Below are 15811 nucleotides of genomic sequence, written 5' to 3' on the forward strand. Positions count from 1 at the left end.
CTTAATATGTACAACTAAATTACTAAAGACTTAATTTATTGCATATAATTATGTATGGTGTATTGTGCATAAACACTCAGCTGGATCGACTGAGCCTTACTGATTATGCGTTTGTTGTGTAACCAGTGGAGGTTTTCGGTGAGTTTCAGTCTCCCTTTGCCAGATTACTGCTTATCTGACACTGTTGTTTGTAACAACACTAAGCCTATCTACAACACTCACCCCATTCTAGCCCATTTATTTTTGAAGGGAGGGAAACTAGTTTCAGTTAACATAATTTAACTTAATTTGGATTTCTCAGCGCCATGCCTGCTTTGGTGTTTTTGATTGCCACTGAGGAAAATCAAATCAACGCATAGACGAACGAACAGACAGACAGACACAGACAGACACAGACAGACACAGACAGACACAGACAGACACAGACAGACACAGACAGACAGACAAAAAACTGTTTGATTATAAATCTTTATAATCTGGGCTGTGCAGTTTGTTGCTGAGAGTGTGGTGCTGTGTGTTGACGGTATGTCAAATACAGGGACTGTGGTTGTCTTCAAGCTTGTGTTGAATTGCTAGGCAAAGCCTATTTTATTCTGACTGAATCTCAAAGCCTGTTGCCACAAGGCCAGTGAGCCTAATGATTCCCACTAAAGTGTCATTTCGACAAAATCTAATAAAGTCTGCGAACGTTTGCTCTATTGGGTGTTTGTTTTGATATATTATTATTTCATATGTTCTGGTAATTTACATTTTATTTCATAACTATGCTATTGAATCTTTAACTATTAACGCTTTTAGTTATGTTTTTAATTATGCAAAGCACAAGTTTGATGAATTCTGCAATAAAAAGATGCCTTACCCGCCATAATGTATGGGTTATCAACATTTTTAAAGAGAGGCACATTAAAAAATGTTTAACACAAAATAGAAGTGTGCACAGAAGTGTGTCATTTCCTGCTGTTCGGTTTGTTGAGGTGTGGCTGCGTCAAACAGTTTCCCTTTTGTGTGATGTAATTCAGCTCACAGTGTTTCCATGGGAACATGGTAAGCAAACGAAACCCACATGGTTAGCTTGATGGCATAGTGAATCACCACCAGTCCATCACCATCTTATTCTCAACCACAATGTTATTCTCAGCCTCCATCTCTGTTTAGAATAGTCACGCCTTCGGAACCAGAAATCTTGTGTTTCTTAAAGCTTCTCATTTTTATTTTTATTCTTTGCACTTGACTACATTGCACTGACTAAAAAGTTAGTAAGATGTGTTAATAGGCTTAAAGTACAATAGTCGTTTTGTTTAATTTTGTTTGGAGAAGCATTCTCGAATACTGAACATTATACATCTAAATTAGGGGTGTAACAATACATCGATACACATCGATTAATCGATATAATGCTCTACGATTTATTGGCATCGATGCTAAAGGTAAACATCTATTTATATCGCCGTGTTTGACCTCGGACATTAGACGCGACTTTATTTTGAAATCCAGTTCATTGTTGCTTGCTTCCTCTTTCTGGGAGCAGTGCGCCCGGCGTTGTTGTGTTGTGAGCAGAGCACGCACGTGAAAGGGGAGGCGACAACTAGTACGCGGCTCCTGGGCTGGTGCTATGGCTAGTGTCCAAAAAGACGAGGAAATCTCCTCCCCTTTAGGCTTCAAGTCGTTCTTTGGAAGCACTTTGGATTCTAAAGAAAAGATGACTCAACGGACAAGACACTTGCAGTTTGTAAATTCTGCCATGCGGTGATCAAATATTCAGGGAGCACAAATCTCGCCGCACATTTAAAGAAAAAACACGACGTCAAGGTTCAGTGTTAAAATAAGCACTTTGTATACTACAATACTCTTGTAATGTCCTAAATAAAGAGTTTGCAGTACCTTGTTGATTTTGCGTATGAATTGTTATAAATCAGGATATTGTTCTATATTTTTTATTTAAAAAAAAAAAATGTATTGATCGTAGAGCACTATATCGCAATATATCGTGAATGAATCGCAGCAGGCTTTAAGATATCGGCAAATATCGTATCGTAGTTCTTTTTATCGAACAGAACGAAGCTCCTCCCATGGCCTGCTCAGTCCCCAGATGCAACCCCATTGAAAGTCTGTCAAGTGAGCTAAAGAAGCGATTGCAGAAGAGAGCACTAGATGATTTTAAGAGATGTTCAAAAATCACTCTTTCTATATGCTCCCATTTTTTTCAAGCAATAGGAGGTTAGGTGCTGCTCAGTTGGCGAAAGAAGGTTTTTACAAAGTATTAACATCAGGGGTGCTCATTGTGGCATACACAAATTGATGGAAAATAATTATTTCTCTGAGAGATTCCCCCCACCCCAACTGAATAAATGCACTTCAAGTAAAGGTTGAAATTTCCTCTTAAATTATAGTCCGATAGCATTTAAAAAAAAAAAAAACAACTCCCTGAATTTATTAGAAGCTTCAGAACCTTTCTTAACCAAGTGTGTCTTAAATAATGAAGAAGAATGTATTTCCAATGGTATTTCTCTGGCCATTGGATATTTGTTTTATTTATTTTAAGTAATTTTTCCTCATTATGTGTGTGTGATTTCCAAATAAACACAAAACGGGTCTTAGTTGCCATTAATCTCATGTTATTTTTAGGAAAAATGCTTTATTGGGATATTGATTTGTATTGTGTGTGTTTGTACACCTCTAAAAGATGATATACATATATTTTGGTCATGTGGTTTACAATGTCAAGCAGTGCTGGTCTACATTTGTATGTAAATTTCTTGATTTGGGGTTTGAGTAAATTTTCATAATCAAATTTACCAATCAATTCAAATTGGGGACATTTGAGGTAAATGTCTGCCTTGAGGGAAACGTTTGTGACGTCAATGAGGCGCAGTCCAGATGAACATTTGTATGTGTAGCCTGACACCCTGTGGACATGATCAGTTATTACGCACACATAAAATGGCCCTAATATGAAGACACTTGGAAATCACTCTTATGTGCATAATTGCCATTTTTAAGATTCTTTACTGTGATTTCAATGTATAACTTTCTACTTATGACTGTTATCATTAGAATTTAACAATAGCATAACCCTGTCACAAAGCCTCCACTTTTCAATCACTGAATGACTTAAGACACGAGTGTTTTCTGTATTCTTTCCTCGACAACAATGAATTCTGTCTAAATGAATTTTTTTCCTTCTCTCACTCAATATGCCTCCCTTGTTCTCATGGTTTCCTTCTGACATCTGTTTTATCTTTCTTATCTCTTTTTATGGCAATTTCCTCCCTTTTGCCCCATTCCTCGTCTTTAGAAACTGAAACGTCTGATTCCAGATGAGGTAGGTTTTCTAACTATCTGACACCGACACCAGTGTGCTTGCGTCATTCATCTTGTCGTCTGTGAATAAACAAACTCATCTTGCCACTGTTTGTTTGCCACAATCTAATCCACAATGTATTAACACACGTGTTCATCTACATACCTGTTGTCGAGTGCGCTCATTTTGGGTGTGCATGCTTTTGAACGTGCACTTTAACTACTGGCAAGTTGATACAACTAATTTCCCAGCAGTCAACGATGCATACACTGTGTGCACGCAAGGGAAATTAGCACTTGTTGATTAACAATTGCTCTGCACTTGCATGTTCTATCAACATATTGATTTTATTTGGCAGTTTGTTGTGGTCAATGTTATAATCCCTAATCAATTTACTGTAGTTATTGAAATAAGATCAAAATTGATGCACAAAACATCGAGATTTTTTTTTTTTTAATTTATATCTACTGACAAAGTCAGTTGTGACATCCTAAAACCACAAGTTGATTAGGGATTGTTTGATGGCAGCTTTTCATTCCCAGCTCCCCAATGTAACTTGTGCTGTTTTGCCTGCCAATGTAGTTGGAACGCTTCACCAGCATGAGGATGAAGAAGGACAAGGAGAAGCTGAGCCATGTACCAGGTCATCGTCATTCTGCAGCTGCCAACTATGAAATCCACGCTCCCAGCGCCATGCTGCATGACCACCCGGATGAATATGTCCTGGAACTTTTTGAACAGATGCTGGTGAGAAAGCGTGTCTCAATGATAAGTGTACAAAAGCAGCATATAGTGCCATGAACTCTAGTTTGGTTTATCTTTTGTGTCTACTGTCTTTTAATGTCTTTTGTGCTAAAATGTGACACCACAGGGTCATGTGATTAATCAATCTTGTTCATGTTGTTTAGGTGGACATGAACCTGAATGAGGAGAAGCAGCAACCTCTCAGGGAAAAAAGCATTGCAATTAAACGTGAAATGGTCTCCCAGTACCTCCACACCTCTAAAGCGGTCAGTAAAAAAAGAAAAATCAATTTTAAGTCAATCACTTGAATCGGCAGCTCTTGATCATTAAAATTCAATACAACTCTCAAAGTTCATCCTTTTCAATAGATTACTTGATTCATGGTTTGCACGATTAACTAATCAATTGACTTTGTATCGAAATGTCTATATGTTTTTTTACAAGCTGTTTCTCTACTCGATAGTATTAAAGCCCAATGTATGGCTTTTAAAATTGGCCATACCTAATTTTATATTTGTGATTTCTCACTATTATGCAAATGATTGGGTTACAGTGAGCATTATTTCTCATTAACAGTAAACAGAGCGCAATATGTTTATCAAAAGAACTGGCTTCCACAACTGCACGTCTCCGGTCGAGTAAACATTGTTGGTTAACTGACTGCCACTGCTAGTTAGAATAAATTGTCCTACACAAGTAGTCAAGGACAGTCATAGCCGCTGTTGCGCTTTCAGTCGCTTCAGTGAACCAACAGCAACCAAATAAACATTGCGCAAGCTTGTTCGTGGATGAGCAGAGCCGACAGCTGCCAAGGCTGTGTGCTCTTTGACTCACGGGTCACACAACACGCCAAGCTCCTCCTCACATTCAGTTACTAACAACAGTGTAGAATAGGACAATCGCGACCCCATGTGGACAAAAGGAATACTTGCACCTCAAACACATTTTGTATTTCCATTATGTAAAATCCATGTTTGTGCATTTAGTCTATAATTGATGGGATGGTCACTATAAAAATCAACCCTCAAAGTATTCAATACCTAATATAAAGTGTATACTCTTTAAGAGTATGGGAAACGAACAAGAGAGTGTGGCAATGGTCATAAATCTTTGACCGTTTTTGACCTCGGACATTAGACGCAACTTTATTTTGAAATCCAGTTCATTGTTGCTTGCTTCCTCTTTCCGGGAGCAGTGCGCGGCGTGTTGTGTTGTGAGCAGAGCAGGCACGTGAAAGGGGAGCCGACAACTACACGGCTCCTGGGCTGGTGCTATGGTTAGTGTCCAAGAAGACGAGGAAATTCGCTCCCCTTTGGGCTTCAAGTCATTCGTTTGGAAGCACTTTGTAATTTCCTGAATAAAGAGTTCGCAGTACCTTGTTGATTTTGCGTATGAATTGTTATAAATCAGGATATTGTTCTATATTGATCGTAGAGCACTATATCGTGATGTATCGTGAATGAATCACAGCAGCCTTTAAGATATCGGCAAATATTGTATCGTGGTTCTTTGTAACGATATATCGTATCGTATCGTGACAAAACCCGCGATTTACACCCATAGTCATGGTCCAACCCAGCGGCGCCTGGAAAGCGGACTTTAAACCGATGATGATGATGATGATGAGTCATAAAGCATTGAAATATGGTATTCAGTAAATAATAAAAAAAAAGTTTCGTTCGCTACCTTATCTGAGGTGTTTGTCTGTTGCGGGGAAAGGGGGTTTAGAACATAACCCCTGCAATGAATGAGCGACTGTCAGGCCAAAAAAAAAAAAAAGCTACTAAATTGATGGAATTACAAACTTACACAGATCAATTAAGTACACTATGGAATACATGATTGGTTTAGCCATTGTAGTTGTGTAATACACTCTTTGCTGAGCTAGAGAAGAACTTGCAGGTCCAAACGATGCTAATGAAATAGCTCCTCTAGTCTTATTAACATCGTAAGAAATAATTTGCATGTCATTTATTGCTATACTTCAAATGACTCCGTTATTGTTGAAAAATGCAAAGTTCAACCAGTTTGAATACACTAGTCTCACTGTTTCTTTTCTTGCCATTTGTTCATCAGGGCCAAGACCAGAAAGAAAGCTCCAAGTCAGCCATGATGTATATACAGGAGTTGAGGTCAGACTACCGGGACTCACAGTTGCTGAGTTGTCTGGAATCTCTGCGGGTCTCGCTCAATAATAACCCTGTCAGGTGATGCGCCTATCTATACTTTATGTGTCTAGATGAATTTGGTGTTCTTAACTACAATATAAATAATTGGACAAATACACACCGTATGAAATAAATGTTATGAATCAAGTGGTACTGTGTCCTGTAGTTGGGTGCAGAATTTTGGAAATGAAGGCCTGGCGCTTCTATTAAATCTGCTCAGAAGACTGCAAGAGGAGAAGGACGATAACTCGTAAGATTCACAAACCACAGTGAGTTGCAAGTGTTTATGCAAACGTTGTATGGATTAATATGTTATCCTCCTAGATCGATGGGAGTGAAATGTCAACATGAGATCATACGCTGTCTCAAAGCCTTCATGAACAATAAGGTAAGACTTGTTGTAGTAGGGTTGGCCTTTAATATGAGCAAAGAAAAAGAAGTTTGTTATGCAATGGAGACATGGTGGGACAATTAACGGTTGTTCTCTCAGAGGTGTTGTTTGGCATTTCCTCCACTGGAAGGTGTGATTGTTCCAAATATAAAAGCAAAAATTGATTCAACATGTTCTCAAACGTTAAAAAAAATGTGACTCTCATGGTACCACCTTAATAGAAAGACCATATAAAACGAGACAGAAATTTGATTCTTGCATTGTTTAATAATTATTAGTGTAAGACACTGTAACATGCTCTACCGTTTGAACATTTAGGTAGAAAAAACGCACGTAATGCTTGAATAAACAAAAAGGTTATTCAAAATTGCACCTAAATCACTGTTTAAAAATATTAATTGTATTGTATGGAAAAAATGAATGCTGTACTGTACCAGATGAAAAAAAAAAACACATGCAATGAACAATTAATTCATTGTAGACTGCGTACCAATTGAGAATCACTACATCAATTGAAATATCAATTTGGTTGATTTAATTTTTTTTCACTGAGTTATACTATTGGTCAGTCTGCACATATAGGTGTTTTTTCTTTCCCCCCTCCCTTACAATTATTGACTGGCATAACGTGTCGATATTGCCTTGCTCTCTTGGACAATGCAATGTTAATGGTTGAACAAACATGCCGATTTGGTGAACTCTTGAACAGTGATGATTCTGTGGGTACAGGGATTCCACCCAACGCCAGTGATATGCAGATCTATTGATTTCACAACTATTCAGCTATCTCATTTGTTGTCTCCTTCTCTTTAGTACGGTTTAAAATCCATGCTGGAGACAGACGAGGGCATTCCTCTCCTGGTCAGAGCCATTAATCCCAGTTTGCCTCATATGATGGTGGATGCTGTCAAGCTGCTCTCTGCCATCTCCATATTGGAACACTCTGATAATCTGTAAGAAGTTTGTATAGTACAGTACACACATACAACCACAGATAGGAACGAAATGTTTGTTTATTTTTCTGCAGTCACGAGCGTGTTCTCGAGGCCATCACAGAGGAGGCAGAGAAACAGGACATTGAGAGATTCCAGCTTCTTTTGGCTGGCATGAACAGTTCCAGCATTGCCCTGAAGGTAGAAAAGTCAGACTTGCTTGATAGATAGCAATACGCCACACCATAATGCACCTTGTGCGTGTGTTTTTGAAAGGGTTATTGACGCTTCATCTCATAGTGTATTTTTTTTTCCTCCCAGGGTGGATGCATGCAGCTAATCAATGCACTGATCAGTCGAGGAGAGGAGTTGGACTTTAGGATCCATATTCGCTCTGAACTTCTAAGATTAGGACTCAGAGACTGTCTAAAGGTACAAAAAGTTCTCTCTCTGTCTCTCTCTCTGTCTGTCTCTCTCTCTGTCTCTCTCTCTCTCTGTCTCTCTCTTTCTCTCTCTCTCTCTCTTTCTCTCTCTCTCTTTCTCTCTCTTTCTCTCTCTTTCTCTCTCTTTCTCTCTCTTTCTTTCTCTTTCTTTCTCTTTCTTTCTCTCTCTTTCTCTCTCTTTCTCTCTCTTTCTCTCTCTCTCTCTCTTCCTCTCTCTCTCTCAATGCAACTTAAGCTAAAGTTCAGTTTTGGTAAACACATCATAAAATAAAATGTTTCATTTGACTTCTTTCATCTCTGCTTTTACAGGAGGTGCGAACTATAGAAAATGAAGAGCTGAAGGTCCAACTGACAGTCTTTGATGAGCAGGCCGAAGACGACTCAGAGGACCTTAAAGCACGCCTCGATGACATCCGCATTGAGATGGAATATCCTTTTAGGTCCAAGTGGTGTCAGGGCCTAGTATTGACTTTGCTAACAAAAGAGAGATTATTTAATGCATGCAATAATTGTACTTGTCTTTACTTTTTCAAACTGACTGTTCTATTCGTGGACCAATGCTTACTTATAGGAGTCATACTTGCTATAATTATTCTAGCATGCTTTTTTACATTTAAATTGAGTCATGACATTCGCCATCCTGCAGGCTTGCATTAGTCATGCAGCTGACCTGAAAGCTCACTGCCTCAAAAGTGTTAGTCCGAAATCACTTCAATTGCTCTTATTCTAGAAAGTAGTCTCTCGAATTATTTCAAATGGATACTCTGCTCAAAAATGCAGTCAAATCATGTTTGTGCACTTAAATATTTGTAATGCGGAGTGGCATTATGGCAATCGAGTCTTGTTGATGGCTTTTGCTACAACTTGCAGTTACAGTTTCCAACACCAGGTGTCTCAAATGTTCCTTTTATGATCTTAACATTGTTATTATTGTTACTTATCAGACTGATTATAATCCCTCAATCTGTAATTCAGTTTACAGTGCTCTATTTTTTTCTTGCACTCCAGACACAATGAATCACGTGATGAATACAAATTTAACGAAGATGTGTGTGTGCATGTATGCAAGTGTGCTTGTGTGTGTGTTTGTGAGAGAGAGAGAGAGAGAGAGAGAGAGGAGAGAGACATAGATTGGATGAAAACTTGAGTTTACTTTTCATAAATTTATTGCGAGTAGATCCATTTGCAGAATAAGCGTCTGATGTGACAATATAGACATATAGCCTTAACTGGATTTGTTTTAGTGATGTGAGGGAAGTGTTTGACATTTTGGTCAACACAGTGAAGGACTCCAAAGCTGAAAGCAACTTCCTGTCCCTGATGCAGCACCTCCTGCTGATCCGCAATGATTATTTGGCCAGGTAGTGCACACGTATACACACATTTCACGGTCATGCTCTCCTTGTTCATAATATGGTTCACACATCTACATATTAAAACTGTAATATTGTCTTTGTGGTAGTTTTTTTAATCAAGAATCCAGCTTTTGAAATTTCAGTTTGAGTATTTTTTTTTTTTTTAAGGACGTGACATATCAAGAGATCTGATATGAAACGTGGAGTGTGAAATAAGCAGGAAGGTCACGGCGGAAGCAACAGATCATAATCTCTGCACCTAAACTAATTTATGACACGATTTGTTTTATAATTTAGTTCATAAATTGCACACAAGAGTCAGAACACACCCACGCAGGCAAGAACATTCCTTTAAACATTCCTTCACCCACCCCCCCCCCCCCCCCCCCACGAAAAAAAAACCCAATTCAAACCTCATATCCTTCACTGGCTCATCAGCATGAATGCAATAATAATTAAAAAGAAAAAAAATCAAAGTTTGTAGCGTGAGAAAAATAATTGGAATTTGAAGAGAAAAGAAATGTTTGTTATTTTGGGAGTTATTCTAAACGTATGAAATTATATCCCAATTCCATTATAATGCCAATGAGCACATATCAACCCCCAAAATACTAATACTGCTCTCTCTTTTTCGAAGCTCTTACCATAAAAAGTTAGGGCAAAGCAAGATATAATTATTGATTGACACAGCAGATGTAGATGTTTTATTGCTGCATGCATGAGTAAATTACCAACACAAACAAATACTGTGATTGAACTATTTCCTTCCAGGTGGCTCAGGGGAATGTAGCACAGGTGGGCTATATTTGCGCCTCAAAAGACGGTGATTCAGGCTTGCGGGTGGCAGCTGCTAGTGTTAGTTTGTGGGCAATACACTTCTTAATTACATTGATGAAAACAAAGTGCAGGTGGAGTGGAAGTACACTGTAAGGCAGACCCTTGGGGAGGAATGTAGAGACAGATTCTGATTCTAACTACAGTTTTCAAAAAATGACACTAGGTGTCTCTCTCGCTCCACGCTTAAATCTGTAGTTTTGCAGAAAACACACATACACCCACACTGAAGTATAGCCATGGAGTGGAGAATATGTCTTGCTAAGACAGAGTCAGTAAGAAAGGTAGGCAGACACAATAAATAACATATGGCTGCATGTAATGGGGTCAAGGAATAAGACCCTTCCAAAATGGAGTGTTGAAGTTGAGCTGAGTTGATGAGGCGCAGTGCCAACAAACACACTGTCAAAAAGTATACATAAAGTGAAACTGTCGTACGGTGGCACATTTCAATTCCCATTTGAGCACAAAAAACAAACTGACACCTACGTTTCACAAATGTTTGTACTTGCTCCTTCCAACTCTGCTCTCCATTTCTATTGTTTGTGTCCATGCAGTAACTAGGCCATACTGGGCTTATGAAAACCATCAATTCCAATAATTGTCATGAGATGTAGCAGAATCATGTCCAGTTGCCAAACCCTTTTCTACCTTCCCCCCCCTTTAGGGTCTTTCCGTTTCTTCTAATCATTGCTTTGTCAATCTGTCACTCTTTCCCTCAGGCCCCAGTACTACAAGTTAATAGACGAGTGCATTGCTCAGATCGTGCTTCACAGGAATGGAGCAGACCCAGACTTTAAGTGCCGCAATATCCGGCTCAACATTGAAACCTTAATTGGTAAGTTGTGAGAGAATGCACCACAAAACCTGCTTCTCCCAAATACATTTCTTGGGATAGTAATTTGATGTTGATGAAATGGACCTAGAACTTCATTGGAATGTGTTGACTGGCATTTATCCATTTTTCACTTGCACAGTCAGATGTGAAATAACTCAAGTTTTAGAGAAACCTCATCAATCTTGAATTCAAGGACGATTTGCTCACACTCCAACTGTGGTGTCAGTGTGTGAAATGTGCAGCAGCTCAGACACACCACATGGTGGAACTAGAGAGAACATTCTTCCACTTCATGTATAGTACAGGGAAAAGTCTGTGTTATACCATAACATAATATAGCATAACTTGGTGTCTTGCAGTATTACATCTGCGACACACCTTGATAATTGTAACAAAGTTGTTGTTGTTTTCTTGTAAAATTCTTCTCGCACGTGACATGATCTCTCATGTATGTTCCCGAAAGAACAACTCCACACTCTCAATTGTTGGAGCTGACCGACATACTGCTATATTTATTTTTTACAGTTCGTGACACAGAGTTTTCTTTTTGTGTTTGGGGCAATGGTGTCATTATCACAGTATTGTGAGAAAACACATGCAAGCACAGGGAGACCACGAATGCCTCTCATTGGGAATCCAAAGCCTTAGGACTGTGAAGCAGACAGCCCAGCTAATATTACAACAACCAAAATGGAGTGTTATTATTAGCACTAATTGAGTGTGTGATTGCCTTTTTTCTTAAATTATAATTTATAGATGCAAATATTTTCTGTCATATTGCCTTTGTGACCGTTTCAGGTGGGAAAATGGCACCTTTTAAACATGGGTCCTCAATATGCCGTCAAGGGAAAGAAACTGTCATAGTCAACAAAATAAATGCAGCAGTGGAGCAGGCGATGTCTCCAGAGTTCAATAGTCCTTTATGAGCAGGTCTCAGTTGTTCACTGGAAGAGGGTCTAATTGCACTGCGTCTAAATGCGTACACACACACACACACATACCCACAGAGCCTGTCTGGCCTCCTTTAAAGCTGCCACAGTTATTATCAGTGGAAAGCAGCCCAATTCTGCCCCACATGCATTATTTAGTGTTTTTCTTTGAACTCTGAAACAGCACAGTTCCCCTCCCTACATTCTATCTCCCCTAGTGCTCTCTATTCGAAGTTTGTCCCATTTAGCCTTGCCACCATGACAGAAGAATCCCTCCTCCATTATATATCCAATAACCATGAAAAAAGCGTGACACAAATGCGCAATCTGTTTGTGGGTTGTTAAATTATTATGATATTCGGAGAAAATGTGTTTCCCATTTTGCCCTACCTTACTTCCACCGGATTAACTTGCACAGTTTCTTTTTACCCGGAAGCCATTGTGTCATTGCAGAAACGCTCTCACATTATGCACTCCCCATTCTGTATGCTTCATTTTTTTGTGCATTTATATAATTGTCCTCTCCATTTGAAGTTTTTACAGCGTGTCTGTCATTACTATCGGATTCATCCAGCTGTCTTTGATCCGGCCCTTCTAGGGCATTCATTATTCATATTAATTAGCCCTTTTACGGAACTTGTTCAAGAAGTCCTTGAGCACTGAACCACCTGTAGACCCTGCAATTTATTCTTAGACGACCCTGCAATTTATTCGTAGAGGACCCTGCTAGTCACCCAGTGTCCTTCTCACCTCACTCTATAATTTATTTATCTTTTTAGATCAATCATTACTCTGACTCATCCGCATTTATGTTGTCGGTTTAGTTTACGGTAAAAACAATTCAGTTTTATGAATATTAACTGTGTAGTCTCCAAATGACCACATATTTTGTCTGTATTTTGCCTCTCTCACCTCTGTTTATTTACAGACAACATGGTCGACCAAACCAAAGTGGAAACCAGTGAGGCCAAAGCTATTGAGCTCGAGAAAAAGGTGCAACGCACACGCATCAATTCACATTGCGTACTAGCAGAAGGAAATAGATTTCTTCCTCACCAATATTATATAGCAGGATTTTTCAACATTCTGTGTGGCTAGTATTGACTGACATCGTCTGACAAATAAGGGGGGGGGCAGAAGATGATAAAAGGAATAGAGTGTGTGCTCGTGCACACATGCACGCACACTTGACAGCAATTAGACACAAAAATACACCTAAAGACTAACACCACACACACACCCTCGCATAAGGGGCTAAATGCTTTAATTGCGGTGTGCTGCTACGCTAATGTTTCCGTCCCAGTGACGGGATAATTGCAGAGGGAGCTGAAACTAGCCCTCATTCAGACTGTCACACACTGGATCATATGCATTGTACAAATCCACACACACACACACAGCACACATTTTTGTCAGTGGCCACCCACACATATTAGCTCTAAGTTGTGTGTATGTGATGGGTAATTGCAGACGGTCTTTGGCAGGAATTAGGCATGAGGCTGTCAGGAAACTGACGGCCGGCCTAAAGGATCTGCTGCCTTCAAAGTGAACAGCCTAAGAGTTCTAATATTTTCATGTTTTTCCCTTGGTATTGTATGAATAAAAGTTAAGAGTTAATATAAACACTCATTCTTCAATGTTTACAATAGTAACAATTATATTTATTGGTAATATTATTCTGGTTGTATCTCTGTATGTTTCTGCTGAAGCCTCCAAAGTCATAACAACCTGGAACAAACTGCAGCAATCAAAGTGCATTTCTGCATAACACAAGGTCTAAAGAATGTCCCTATCATTGTCTTTTGTCATGTGCATTAGCTGGATGCAGAGCTGACCGCACGCCACGAGTTGCAAGTGGAGATGAAGAAACTCGAGGGTGACTATGAACAGAAGCTGCAAGAGCTGAGTCAAGAAAAGGAACAATTGGCGTCTTCCAAGGATGAGCGCGAAAAGGAGAACCAGGGTCTGCAGCTACAGCTAAGCACTCTGCAGCAGCAGGTACATGAGGGCTCAATGACCTTTGTTGTCTTGGAGTGACTGTGATGAAAACGACATTGGTTTGGGATTTTAAATTTAAAGTCACAGAAGTTTGGCTGTAAATGCATTACAGTGGAGAGTAACCAACCACGATCAGCAAATCAGTTGGCAAATTAATCATTGTGGCCTGCGTGGCAGCAAATAAGCTACCGTACATTTCTTAAAAGTATCTGACAAAGAGAAGATGAGAAAAGATGGAGAAGCCATGCTATAATTTCTAAGATAACCTAAAATTGCTATGGCTAGGTTGCTTAACAGCGCGATAAGTACTCGGGTCATTTAGAAGACTTCTCAGATGTCTGACTGGAACTGCGATAAAGCATCCAACTTTGAAGAGCAAACAAGGTAGATTAAGACGTTGTTAATAAGGGACTACGTTGCTGCAAGTTTCTTATGCCACTGAGGATAGTGGAATATATCTTTGCAAGCGGAAGCCAAGTCGATGTTCTCCACTTAAATTACTTTAACCCCTAAATTGTGAAGGCCGTGTTTTTGTGAAACCTCTTAAATCGAGGCTGAAATTCTACAATTCTGTTGCATGTTGCTGATGTTATTTCGAGTGCGTTGTGGTCGGGCAAGAAAAATAATTAACATTTCTTTGTGTCTTCGTTACTCATAAATATGCATTTGAATTCACATATGCCACATTTGCGATTGTAAAAATCGAGATCAGATCAAAAGTAATGGAGAACACTTACTGTGAATTACATCATTTCAAACAAGGCCCTTTTGTACACATATACGTACACCACCAACCAATGGTTAATTTGGAAGAATTGACACTTTTTTTTGTGCTCAGACAGAAATAATGTTGTCGAGCTGTACTATCTGCCAAATGACTGCACCCACCTAAGGAGTGAGCGTCCCTGCGGTTTTAAATGATTTACTCAACGATGACAAGTTTCTCTTGAAGAGCGGGGGCACAGTGAGAGGATGTTGTGAAGAGAGCTAAATCCAGCTAATTACAAGTGATGCACATGGGATAAAAAATACTTTTCTATATCCATCTGAAATCTCATTTCTTCCATTGTGGTTGTAAGAGTTCTACTCGCACCAACTATTAGTGCGGCATGACTTGTAGCTACTGTTGGACTGCAAAATGGCACTTATTACTGGACAAGGTGTGAAAACTTTTTTTTTTTTCCTGGCTGTCACTACCCCGCTGCTAGACCAGCTGTATTCTGCTGCACTCTGATACCCAATCTGGAATTCACTAACATTGCCAGTGACCCAGAACAATTTGATGCCGCGCTTGTGTGTGTCACCACCTAATTTTCTTCCAGTGTGTCATGCCTTTGTGAGTCTTTTTATTTGGACTACACAATTTCCAAAATGAGATTCATCCAAGTTTTCAGAGCCAGCAGAATCATCATCTTGCCACTCAAAAGCCCAAACACGTGCACATGCTCACAGAGTTGTCCAACGCATCAACATCAAACAGGCTTCTCAAACTAACATGGCTCCCTTTTATTTCTGTTTGAGACACTGCCCACCAAAGATTTCTTCATATTCAGACATCCCTCTGTTTGATGCGACGCCCAACTCTTCATCTGTAGCTTCATTATGGAAGCTTGCCTCAGAGGCTCTTAAAGTCTGTTTCTGTCAAAGTCTGATGAAAGAACACTCTTCAGCAAGCTGCATACAGTACATTTTGACATGCCTCACATTCTGACATGTAAATAAACGTAGTATCATGACTTTCAGAAATGCACACTTGATTTGTTTTAACCTTCATTTTATCATAACCACACATGACATGCGCATGAAATCATCATTGTTAGGAAAACAAATTGAGTTTGTTTTAATCAGGTATGTTAGCATATTAGGCAAAAGGGGTTA

At 39.3% G+C, this 15811-nt stretch overlaps 1 protein-coding gene across 1 annotated transcript in view; it reads left to right on the forward strand.

Moving 5' to 3' along the window:
- LOC133155058 (protein diaphanous homolog 1) overlaps positions 1–15811 on the forward strand; it is a 28059-nt gene that overhangs the window by 8235 nt on the left and 4013 nt on the right. Inside the window, exons 2-15 of the mRNA XM_061280435.1 lie at positions 3296–3322; positions 3884–4048; positions 4210–4311; positions 6122–6252; positions 6380–6463; positions 6538–6601; positions 7418–7557; positions 7632–7737; positions 7858–7968; positions 8289–8407; positions 9224–9340; positions 10891–11006; positions 12864–12928; positions 13754–13933. Of these exons, the coding sequence (XP_061136419.1) occupies positions 3296–3322; positions 3884–4048; positions 4210–4311; positions 6122–6252; positions 6380–6463; positions 6538–6601; positions 7418–7557; positions 7632–7737; positions 7858–7968; positions 8289–8407; positions 9224–9340; positions 10891–11006; positions 12864–12928; positions 13754–13933 (1527 nt within the window). The remainder of the gene's footprint in view (positions 1–3295; positions 3323–3883; positions 4049–4209; positions 4312–6121; positions 6253–6379; positions 6464–6537; positions 6602–7417; positions 7558–7631; positions 7738–7857; positions 7969–8288; positions 8408–9223; positions 9341–10890; positions 11007–12863; positions 12929–13753; positions 13934–15811) is intronic.

The sequence above is a fragment of the Syngnathus typhle genome, linkage group LG1 (genome assembly GCF_033458585.1).
Source record: "Syngnathus typhle isolate RoL2023-S1 ecotype Sweden linkage group LG1, RoL_Styp_1.0, whole genome shotgun sequence".
NCBI lineage: Eukaryota > Metazoa > Chordata > Actinopteri > Syngnathiformes > Syngnathidae > Syngnathus > Syngnathus typhle.